The sequence below is a fragment of the Penaeus monodon genome, chromosome 14 (assembly GCF_015228065.2).
Source record: "Penaeus monodon isolate SGIC_2016 chromosome 14, NSTDA_Pmon_1, whole genome shotgun sequence".
In the NCBI taxonomy this organism is placed as follows: Eukaryota; Metazoa; Arthropoda; class Malacostraca; order Decapoda; family Penaeidae; genus Penaeus; species Penaeus monodon.
Window position 1 is genome coordinate 7565087 of NC_051399.1, and position 12500 is coordinate 7577586.

Below are 12500 nucleotides of genomic sequence, written 5' to 3' on the forward strand. Positions count from 1 at the left end.
TTGTGACTGGAAGGTACAGCTGATTCGGCTTGTTAAGAAGCAGATGTTGCCAGATGCTACTTGATATTGCAGCTGAAAGTCCATTTAAACCATCCAGTTGCAGTATTCTATAATTTCTATTCATAATGAAAGCGGCTGAGCTAGAAATTGCGATTTATAGGTGTCCTTGATCTAGTCATATATTATTGTTGTTATCATTATCATTATTGTTTATATCATCATCATCCTAAACATTAATACTATTTATTGTCATTGAAATTCAATGTTTTCTTAATTAGAAGTTTTTGTTAAAGTGAAATTAGAATCAATTTCCATGTTCATGAAAACAATTCAAGAATAATCAGATTCTCATTATCACAGTATCAAAAAAAAAAAAAAAAAAAAAAAAAATGTGTTTACCACAAAAGTAAGTTTGATGTATACCCTTCCTTCCCCCATAAACTAGATCAAGACAACTTCACCAGAGAAGTATCGTGTACGTCCATCTGTTGGTGTCCTGGAAGGGGGAGCTCAGCTGGACATCAGTGTGACCGTGAGCGAGCAGCTTGCCCCGGCTGCACTGGTCAGGGACAAGTTCCTTGTTATGGGAGCTCCAACTACAATACCGGATATGAATTCTCAGGAAGTTTCACAGTTGTTCAAGGTAAGACTGGGTGCTTTTATGCTTTTGTTGTAGGTGAGCAGTGCACACCCACCCCAACTCATACCCACCAACACTTCCTCATACGCACTCAGTCCTGCTCATATGCCCCCATGCCTACCCAACCATCAGCACACATGCACATGTGTGTATGTGTGCAGGAATATATATTTTCATAGATACTAAAGGTTGTTTTACTTGTTTCAGAACATCAGCAAGGATGATCTTTTTGAAACACGCTTACGAGTAGGAGTCTCTGCTGTCGACTCAAGTCATGATTCATCTTTAGCTGGTGGTCAGGCTCCTGCTACATCATCTGAACTTATTTCAAAGGTAAGTAAAAAAATAAATAAATAAATAAAAATAACAATAAGAAATATGAATAAAAAAAAAATAGATAAATAAAAAAGATTACTTTAGAAAAGGGGACATTGATCCAATAGTGCTAATTGACATAGTTACTGACGCAAACCTGGCATTCTCTTGGCATGGTGCGCAAGAGTGGATGTGAGTGTGGTGGGACAGGGCCTGCCTGGTTTGCAGTGAGATACATATACAAAGATCTATGTGCATGTGTGTTTGTGTTTGTACATACAAATGTACTTATTCATATTTATACATATATTCATTCATGCATAGACACATGAGCATATGTTTGTACATACAAATACATATACATATATATACACATGTACATGCATTCATGCATAAACATATGTATAGTCAGAAAAAAAAAATATTGTCAATGAAGAGCTGAACACTTTTTTCTGTTAACACTGAAATACAGTGCCAACTACCTTGCCTCACTATTCCACACCACTTTGCTGATTTTTCATATTAGTTTGTGCAAAGGGTAAGGATTATTTTTCTGACTGTACATAGATATATGCTGATAAGTATATACAATTTAACCCGGTGCTGATGGGTGCTTCACTTGGTGCTACACTGAAGGGATAAATAAGAAGCAGGAAACCAAATAATTTCCCAGTTCCCAATGATTTTGGCTGCAGGAACTTGGGAACAAGTCTAAAACATGACAAGCATAAAATGTGCATACATGCCACTTAAAAAGAAGTCCAGTCATGCCATGGTATGTACTATCAGGAGCAAAATTTAACTACACATATAGCCGGGCAAATGTTTTTAAGCATCACCTTTAGAGGAAGTATTTGTTTTATTCACAGTAAATCAGAGACAAGGGGGAGTAGGCAAAAGGGGAACAGGGAAGAGAAAGGGAGGCTAATAAGGCAAAGTAGGTGGAGGTGGTTAGATCGTTATATGGTAAACGAGAGGCAGAGGGAAAGGGAGTGCTATCAAGCACCAGAGGAACCCATAGTCATTGCTTTTCTCTAGGAAGAATAATAGCACTCCCTTTCTCTGAATAATGGTCATGCCATATTAATATTCATAGTATTAATAACAGTAATAACAATTATTATTATTATAGTATTTATAATAATGATGATAGCCATGATAATCATAGTTTATCTTGGATAAGAGAAATGCTGTGACATATCTTGGTAATACATATAAACATTTGCCAGGCTGTAGGTGTTGTCAGACTTTTCTTTTACTCTTGTCAACAATAGTTAAATGAAAAATTAAGGTGATACCTACTGATTCATGTAAACAAGGGGAATGCATTTATGAACTAATTTTTAATTTACCCTGAAAAAGACAATGAACTGGCACATTGTGTTTTTATGTATGTTTTCATTAGTATTTTGTTGCATCTCTTTGCCCACAAACTTTTCTTTATGCATTTCAGTACAGACAGCACACAATTTTCAAGGTGTTCTTTCTTCACGTTTGTTTGTTCATTTGCTATTCAGAACTTAGGGTGGTATTGTGACTCTGCAACTTGCATTTCATCTTACAGATTCACTCAAAGTTGGATCTTGATCCATTTGTCTCTTATCTTATTAACCCATATCTGACGGGTAGCATTCATAGAGGCTGGGGCCTCGCTGCCGGGGGCTTATCGTCGCCCTAGCATGCGCGACCACTCATGCCAAATACCAGCATCCCATGCTGTTTCTTCGTAACACTACGAAGATATGTTGTATTTTCAGTTTTCATTATTTTTTAAAGTCTCTACTTGCCAAACTTCCTGATAAATCGAGACTGAAGGGTATTTTTGTTGTTATATAGACTCCATAGTTGATCATTATTCGGTCTATAGTCCGAATAAAATAAGCAGTGTGCGGCATCGTGGAGTTGAAATCGTCGGTTTGTTGCATTTTTTTTGTTTGTTGCATGGTAAAAATGAGAAAGTGTTAAAACCAACTTAATCACACTTTCACTGGCAGAAAAATAATCTTTTGCCATGACTGTAACAAAAAAAAACTTATGGCATGTCCATACATACTCTATGGCATGTGCGTACGTGCCCCCGGCAGATAGTCCCGCCATGCCATGGCATGTGCGTACATGCCACCGGTCGGCAATGGGTTAAGTTACCATCCTATACCATGGCTATAGAGAGAGCTCATCATTCTCCATTAGGTGTCAAGACTAGACACAGACACCTAGTGTATTACTACCATATTTTCTCTCCATCTTTTCTGTACAATAAGCTCATCTACTTCACTTCTCATTGCAGATTGACCAGTTACTCCTCCGCCAGTCAGCGGTGGAAGAGCAGCTCCGAGCCGCAAAGAAACTCGTGTTCGTCATGCTTGTGGCCATGATTGTAGTGCTTATATTCCTCATCACAATCACGAACAACAACCTCCACGCATACACAGCAGCAATGCAGAGCGCCAACACTATCATCAGCCAAGCTAGTCATGGGGAACAGCACAGCCAGGTGGAGCTATAGCGCTTCAGTGCTCTGTAATTGTAAGCTGTCAGAAGCTCATTGGAGAAAGGCTATGGTCATTGTAAGCCTTTAAAGAGAGGCTTGATGTATGAGTGTAGAGTCACCCTAGAGGTGGTATTGAATGGGGGGAGGGGGAAGGTGGGTGGATGACTTAGCAGTCATTTTGCACAAGAAGTTTGTCACGATTGTGAGTGTTGTAGAGAGTGCTATTATAGTCTAGGGAGTTGTAAATAGATAATGAATACCTTTACTAGAGGCTTTTTATATGTTTAATGGCATTTAAGAGGACTTAAGTGTACTTGGCCAATCATTAATTGATGTGAAAAAAAGATGTGATAACTTATCATGATAAGCACAGCGTAGGTAGAAGTTTCATAGTAAAAATGTCCTTTTCTGAATATGAATTAAATTAGTCTGTTTGATATAATGTACTGCTGGAATGATGTCATTCATATGCAAGTAAAAACAAATGTTTAAATATGCATTATGGATTACTTAATGATATAAAGAAACAACAACTTCATATATGTAGATGTAGGTTTGTGAATCTTTTGTGATGAGTATGAAGTGAACCTTGCATGTGTTAGCTTAAAAAAAAACAATACAAAAAAAACATTGGTGTATATTTACATCATGAAACTTATTTTTGAGTGGCTTTACAAAATTGATCATGACACAAGCAGTAACCATTCACAGATGTAATCACATTGTGCCATATACATATCAGCAGGTTAGATGAGCCACACTTACTTTTAGGATGGAGCAGATGTGATTCTTGAAAGAAAAAAGGGAAGGTATTGTAGACTAAAATGATGCAATATGACTGATATTGTTTTTTAAATTTCAAGTTTAATATTTTTTATTGTTACCATTCAGTTGTAATTGTTTGGGATTCAGGATTTTTTTCTTATCTCTGTTTACAATTTTATTTTATATTTAAATTTCATACAACCATACACTTTGTACACAAGCTGTATTTAGTGAATGTTTACTGCCCCATGAACAACATACTAATTTATAGATGAGTGATAGAAATAGTTTTCATGTGCTGTTATTTATTATAATATGTCTAAGCTTTCTTTTTCTCCAAACTGTAATTATGAGTGTGTCTGTATGCAAGCTTCTTTTGTTATGATTTATAAACAGGTCACAACATCAACTGCAGAGGAAGTGAAAAGGTTGAAGCCCTTTGATGTGTTATGATTTGCTTATGCTCATTCCTTTTCCAGTTATTAATGCATTGTTTTCTTATTGTTTATTTTTTTGTAAAAGTTTCTTCTTTGATTTTTGGTTTACATTGATTATTATCACAATTATTATTCCCTGTGTTGTTTGATAATAACCTATTGAGGAGGAGAAGGAAATACAAAAACAGTTTTTGGGATGCATGAGGGTTAGCTTCCCATAAATATTTTCATGCTTCCACACGTTTATATAAAAATATATTATATGTAATTGATGGTGATGCAACAAGAAGTGCATCTTTGTACAAACAATTTTGTATTTGTGTAGTGGCCACTAAATAACTCCTATAAGCCTTCTATGTAAATGCAAAGGTTATTTTTAAGTTCGTAAAGTCTCTTAGTTAAATTGTGACATGAAAGTTTGGTACATTTAGATCTCACAGACAAAAGAAAGAAAATGGTTTTGTTTCTATTATGATTTTTTTTAACACCTCTTTTGGGATGTAATAATTATTTTGAATTTGTTAAATATATGTACTTAATTGTTGAAACTTGAAGTTTACACTGCCAAAAGATACAAGCACAATCTGAGGAAAACCCATAAATTTTTCCTTGGCAGAGAGTTTTTGTAGCAAAAGCACACCCCAGTTATGTATTATAGAAGATCAATACTCATATCCTAAATGAGTATCATTCCAGTAACATAAGTAAGAGTCCATCTTTTACCCTACAGATTTCCATCGTCTTTTGAATTTCACAAAGGGTTATGGAATCTAAGTGAATTGAAGTTATTTTCATGTCTTCGTACTTTATTTTCAGTGTTCACTGTATTTTTCTATTTTTCTTAAATGTTGTTATAACTGAGTATAGATAGTATTTACTATTGACAAGGTTCTGAATTGTTAATTATGGTTGCAGAATAGGGGATAACATTGCAAGAACTGCATTTTAATAACTGATGTATTTCAGCCAATGAAGTATACTGAAGACTGGGAACATTTAGATAGATCATTACAGGTAATGTCAGAGATGTCAAGGTCAGCTTAGAGAAGTTGGTTATAATTGACCATGAAATTACAGAAAGTGAGATATTGTTCTCCTTTAAAACTTTAAAATTAGAGTTTATTATTATACTGGTTATGTATGCTGAAAGTATATTCCTTTTTCTTTTTTTATTATTATTTGTCATGAATAGTGTGTTTTACTTGTGATTGAATGTTGATATTATCTTAAGTGTAATTCTTTCAGTTAGCACAATATTCACATTCTAGTAAACTTGCATCATTCTTTTTGCCAAATAGTATAACAGTGAAGAGTTTTGTATGAAACATCAGGTAATTCATAAAATTCCTTATTGGAATTATTTACATTATATAAGCTAGTGAAGAAATAAAAATGAGATGCAAGAAGTAATAGTTGTGGGTGTAAGACTTCTATTTTTTAAGAAAAAATGTTATTAGTATGAAGAATCCTGTGGTGTCAAAAGAGCCAGTAATCATATACAGTGATATCTGATGCCTAGGTCAGTTTGATAGTCTTTAATTGATTACCACAGTAAGAAAGGCAAAAGATATTATTTTCTAAAGTCCATGTGCATGCTACTCGATAACAAGAGAATTAATTATACTGTTTCATAAGCTAAGGTTTCTTTTGGGCATCAAATAGGATTATTGACAAAACTTGAACTCACAGCTGCCAGCACCCTATGCAGTGGAATGTTTTAGTTCCTATAAAGTATTATATATTTTATGTTGTGGCAGATAAAGAGTTTGTATGAGAATGTATTATGCTGATCAAGGAAGTGTCTTTAAATGTTAAAGGCTGTAAGCATTGCTAAACTTTCTCTTTGTAGTGCTGTAGAAGACTTTGTATCTTTGATTTTTCACTCCCTCTCAGAAAAAAATCAAATTGAATTATTGTTGAAAAGATCATTTCAATTTTTGCCAATTGGATGATAAACTTGAAGTTTCTGTGAGGGTGAGACTTTTTTTTTTTAAGTTGGCTACCAATAACATATGATGTAGATTTTGGATTTGAGTGTTTATGCGACTGTTCAGCTGTGATTGTAGTAGGTCTAGTTCCATTGTTCAGAGCAGTGCCATGATCATTTGCGCATTATGTGAATAACTTTCATGTAACACTTTTCTGTGGTGTAAACATTTTTTTTGTTGTATCCTTATACTAGATTCAATGAAATGTAATTTTTGCCCCCTCCCCCCCCCTAGCTGGAACAAATTTTTTACTTTTTTTTTTTTTTTTTTTTTTTTTTTTTTTTTTCATACTGCTATGTGGAACTTGCATATTTGCATATAACTTCGTTCTTTTAATTCACAATTGTTCTTTTTCTTTTCCTTCTAATCATTGTTCTACTTTTCTTCCTTTTGTTAGTACTCCTTTTCCCAGCTCTTTGTCATCATCATTTTCATTATCATATAAAAGATTATCATTATTTGGTACCTTTATGTTTCATTAGAAAGATGTTTGTTTAGAATGGAAAAAAAATATATATATATAAAAATCCACAATGTTTTTGCTGGAAACATTATCCACCCTCCCATCTAGACCAAAGATCACATGCACACTGTGTACCCTGAAGAAGACCTTCCCCCCCACTAACAACAATTATAAACAAAGACGAGCTCCTGCTGCGTTACAGAAGGTCAGGGGTCATGGGCTATGTTGGTAACATATTTATATTTTGACATTTTTGTATATTTTCTTTACACAGTGTAGTCACATGCATTAACATGTGCATGCAAAGCTCCAGTTTGAAGTTCAAGAAAAGATTGAGCTAGTCATGCTTAGTTCCAGTATCTGTAGTATGGAGATGTATTGTTTCAGTATTGTATCCTCACACTAGCCATGGTACAAATGTAGGGCCACATTATTCAGGTAATTTTGGTATAGATTATTTTTTTGCTTTCATCGATGACTTCTTTTTCACTGCATAAAAAGTACTTTTAAGGTATTTTTCTTCACAGAAATTGATGTTTTGGGGGAGCTGATGTCAGTTATTTTGATTTTCAAAAATGTTAGATAATATTTAGCTCATATGCAAAAATAAAATGTGAATGGATAAAAGATCTTGTTTTCTTTCACCAGATTTATAAATGATTGCTCACGTGTACATGCATACCTATGTGCATAAGAGTGTGTGAGTGCATGCATTTCTGTTTGAGCATGTGGGTCAGGGCCTGTACAGAGGTATGCAAAGAAGTGCAGGATTGTTGTTACCCCTCTCTGCAAGCCCGTCTTTGTGCATCTGTATGTGAACTTCAGATTTACAGATGATTCAGAAGATAAGAATTTGGAAGCTCTACAGTGATTTCTTCGTAGTTAAAAACTAGAGACAAATCACCTTCAGGAGAAATACAAAAACATTAAGTGATAATATTAACAAAGAAGAGTTTCACTGTATTGCTTAAAAATATAAATTGTTGTAGCTTACCATAGTTAAAGTGATATTAAAATTATATCACTGCAAGAAATATGAAAAGACAAACATCAACATCTAATTTCTTCTGGACAATTCAGAATTATTTCCCTTTTCCAATACTTTATCCCGTTTTCAAGTGACAAATCACCCATGAAATACCCTTTGATTTTCTATTTTATACTGCATGGATTTATATATGGACATACATACTAGGCATAAAAATAAAGGAAGTAATATTTTATTTGTGGAGGTATCAAATATCTTGGTTTCTCACGGCCTCAATTTTTATTCCCGGAACTTTATAAGGTTCTGAACAGTTCAGAGAACATGCATATATAAACAAACATATTCGTCACTGAAATTTCGTCTTGACCAGTGGTTCTCAAACTATGAGTTGCAATCCCACCAAGCCATTGCTCGTTGCTGTAGGGAGCTTAGGAGGCAGAGTCTGAGGCCCAGTGTGGGGATTACCCCTACTTTGGACCTCAGCCCTCACTTCAACTAATTTTGCAGGGTCTTTTCCTCTCCCTCTTTCCTTTTCCTTCTCTTCTTCATCTCCTTCTGTCTACTTATCCAAATTGTGAACTCATATTTACCCTTTTTGCCACAATACTTTACCATAATACTGTGTGACCTTTGATGTCTGGTACATGTGTTTGTTTTGGCCATTGACCATTCTGGAAATCCACAAATATTGCCTTGTAAACCAAAGAACTTTCTTACATGGGGTCTTTGCCCGCAAGCCCCACCCTATCACTATATTTTGTATTCACTGCTAATGACCTTGGATATTGATGTAGCAGAAAATTTCCAATAGACAAATAATAAATATTAGTTGCAACTTACATGCCACAACTCCCCTCCAAGTGTGGCATATGACATTATGCAGATATGTATGTCCTACCTCTTAATATATATATATATTTTTTTTGTCTAAGGCATTGAGGAAATGTGAACAGCTTCTGGGTGAAAGTATGATTGGGTGGATGAAAATATACTTAAATAATTATAATAAAGATACTGTATTGCTAAAGACATGGAGTGACATGTCATGGAAATTTAGAAATAGTTTTACCAATCTGTAAATGTTGAAAACCATTGGTCTAGACACAGAAAAATAATATGCAGATGCAACTTAAATTCAGTATTGATGTATAAAAACAACAGATATGAAAGCATTTTTTTTTCTTTTGGAAAAGAAAGATTCATTCAGTATTTCTGGGTTGGTGTATATGATATAAGATGATATTAAAACTGAAGAAAAATGTTTTTACTTCAAGAAGAAAAAATATTGATTTTATTATCAATAGAGACTTTCCAATAGTCATAATTAACATAATCTTAAAAATTATAATAATTTTAGGGTTGTTTTAATCATATGATGAAATAATTAGTCCATGTGCGGAAATTTAGATTTTCAGGGAAGGAAATCATTTTGAATTTCCCGCCAAAGATCGTCTCTTTTTCGACCAATCACAACCCTCTATTTATGTTTGTTTACATGTATTGACCGGTTCAGCATTAGTAATTGAATAAATTTTGTGGTGCTTGCATGTAGATTACTTAATTACTTAGATCTGAAAGTATGATATACCAAATTCTTAATAGTTTCTGATTAAATATTATAGATAGATATTTATATACAGAAATTAACTTTTTCAACTATCAAAATGGAAAGAGAGATGAATGGTGTTATATGTATTTAATTTTGAATAAATTCAACTATATTTCATCAATCAGGATAAACACAAAGATAAAACAATCCGATCAAATGAAACCGTTCATATCAATTTCTGAATGGAACTCACTTGACCAATCACAACACAGAGACACTCCGACATTAGTTGAACGCGTTCTCTCGGCCCAATCATCGTGCAGCACACTCAAAGAATTCTCTAGTTGAACGCAACCATTCCGGTCAGTTATATCATAGCAAGCAAGAAATTAACCTTGGTTTAACACATTTAATATGATCAATCGTACTGAAGCAAAACAGAGCTTTGTAATTCCTAAACACACCCATCTGGACCATTAGTAACGCAGTGAAAACAATCCTCGCTGCAGTCGAACGCGCCCACCTCGACCAATCAGAACAAGGTAAACACATCAGTAAGTGCAGTCGAACGCAACTCTCTCAACCAATCACATCGCAGCAAACATACACTTTGCACCAGTTGAACGCGTCCATCTCGAGGAATGACAACAAAAGCCGAGCAAGTTTCCATGTTCTTCCTCATGACACCTTAAAACCACCCAATTTCCCCACAATGAAGCTGGTAGATCACGTCGTTAGGTCGTTCAGAGTGGCAAAGCTATTCCGCGACAACACAGAGAGGATAAATAACATAGATTTCTCGCCAAGTGGAGATTTGCTCATAACTTCGAGTGATGATGACCAAATCGTGATTTATGACTGTGAAAAGGGCACGTAAGTATAGGGTTCGTGTGACCTTGCCTGACCTCTTTCCTTGGCATTTTCTTCTTGTTCCGCCCCGTAAGGAAGTTTCCCTTTGTGTTATCGATCGGTCGTCTTGTTTCAGGGTCGAAGGACTAGTCAGACAGACACACCCATTCATTTTCTTTCTCTTCTCTCATTTTTCTCTTCTCCTTTTCTCTCTCTCTTCTCCCTCTCTCTCTCTCTCTCTCTCTCTCTCTCTCTCTCTCTCTCTCTCTCTCTCTCTCTCTCTCTCTCTCTCTCTCTCTCTCTTCTCTCTCTCTCTCTCTCTCTCTCTCTCTCTCCACTCTCTCTCTCCTCTCTGTCTCTCTCTCCTCCTCCCTCTCCTCTCCTCTCTCTCTCTCTCTCTCTCTCTTCCCTCTCTCTCTCTCTCTCTCCCCCCCCTCTCTCCTCTCTCTCTCCTCTCCTCTCTCTCCTCTCCTCTCTCTCCTCTCCTCTCCCTCTCCTCTCCCTCTCCTCTCCTCTCCTCTCCTCTCCTCTCCTCTCCTCTCCTCTCTCTCTCTCTCCTCTCTCTCTCCTCTCCTCTCCTCTCCTCTCCTCTCCTCTCCTCTCCTCTCTCCTCTCTTCTTTCTTTCTTTCTTTCTTTCTCCTCTCTCTCCTCTCTCTCTATCTCTCTCTCTCTCTCTCTCTCTCTCCTCTCTCTCTATCTCTCTCTCTCTCTCTCTCTCTCTCTCTCTCTCTCCTCCTCTCTCCTCTCTCCTCTCTTCTCTCTCTCTCTCTCTCCTCTCCTCTCTTCTCTCTCCTCCTCTCTCCATCCTTTCTCCTCTCCTCTCTCTCTCTCTTTTCTCCCTTTTCTCTTCTCTCTTCTCCTCTCTCTCTTCTCTCTCTCTCTCTTCTTCCCTCTCTTTTCTTTCTTCTTCCTCTCTCTCTCTCTCTCTCTCTCTCTCTCTCTCTCTCTCTCTTCTCTCTTCTCTCTCTCTCCTCCTCTTCTTCTCCTTCCCTTCCTCCTCTCTCTCTTCTCTCTCTCTCTCTCTCCTCTCTCTCTCTCCTCTCTCCCCTTTCTCCTCTCTCTTCTCTCTATCTATCTCTATCTCTCTCTCTCTCTCGTATCTTCTCTCTCTCCTCTCTCTCACTCTCTCCTCTCTCTCTTCTCTCTCTCTTCTCTCTCTCTCTCTCTCTCTCTCACTCTCTCTCTCTCTCTATATATATATATTATATAATTATTCTATATATATATTATATATATTACCACACACATACATACATACATCATACTACATACATACATAATACAACATAAAATACATTATATATAATAAAAATATTTTATATAATTTATATATATTTATTTCTCTCTCCCTTAATCCCCCCTCCTTCTCTCTCTCTCCCTTTCTCTCTTTTAAATATAAATAAAAATAAATAAATATTTATTTTTAAAATATATTATTAATTAATAATATATAATATATATTATATAATTCCTCTCCTCTTATCCCCTTTCCTGCTCTCTCTCTCCCCCTTTTTTTTTAAAAAATTTTTTTTTTTTTTTTTTTTTTTTTTTTTTTTTTTTTTTTTTTTTTTTTTTTTTTTTTTTTTTTTTTTTTTTTTTTTTTTTTTTTATTTTTTTTTTTTTTTTTTTTATTTTTTTATTTTTTTTTTTTTCCCCCCCCCCCCCCCCCCCCCCCCCCTTTTTTTTTTTAAAATACCCCCCATTTCCCATTTTCCCCTTTCTTTTTTCCCCCTTTTTAAAAATTTTTTTTAAACCCCCCCTTTTTTTTTTTTTTTTTTTTATATTTAAAATATTTTATAATTTTATTATATATATATTTATTTTTATTTACCCCCTCTTTCCCTCTCTCCCCTCTAAATTTTTTTTTTACATATAAATATATATATTATATATTATATATATATATATTTATTTTTTTTTATTTTATTTTTTTTTTTTTTTTTAAAATATAATATAATAAAAATAAAATATATATTTTATATATAAAAATATATATATTTATATATAATATAAT

General features: G+C 34.9%; 2 protein-coding genes across 2 annotated transcripts in view; both read left to right on the plus strand.

The window, feature by feature from the left end:
- Nucleotides 1–6090, plus strand: part of LOC119580834 (motile sperm domain-containing protein 2-like) — a 22586-nt gene extending 16496 nt beyond the window's left edge. Inside the window, exons 8-10 of the mRNA XM_037928987.1 lie at nt 446–643; nt 848–973; nt 3243–6090. Coding sequence (XP_037784915.1) covers nt 446–643; nt 848–973; nt 3243–3461 — 543 coding nt within the window. The 3' untranslated portion in view covers nt 3462–6090. The remainder of the gene's footprint in view (nt 1–445; nt 644–847; nt 974–3242) is intronic.
- A 4143-nt stretch (nt 6091–10233) lies between these two features.
- LOC119580835 (WD repeat-containing protein 82-like) overlaps nt 10234–12500 on the plus strand; it is a 15179-nt gene continuing 12912 nt past the window's right edge. Inside the window, exon 1 of the mRNA XM_037928989.1 lies at nt 10234–10509. Coding sequence (XP_037784917.1) covers nt 10349–10509 — 161 coding nt within the window. The 5' untranslated portion in view covers nt 10234–10348. The remainder of the gene's footprint in view (nt 10510–12500) is intronic.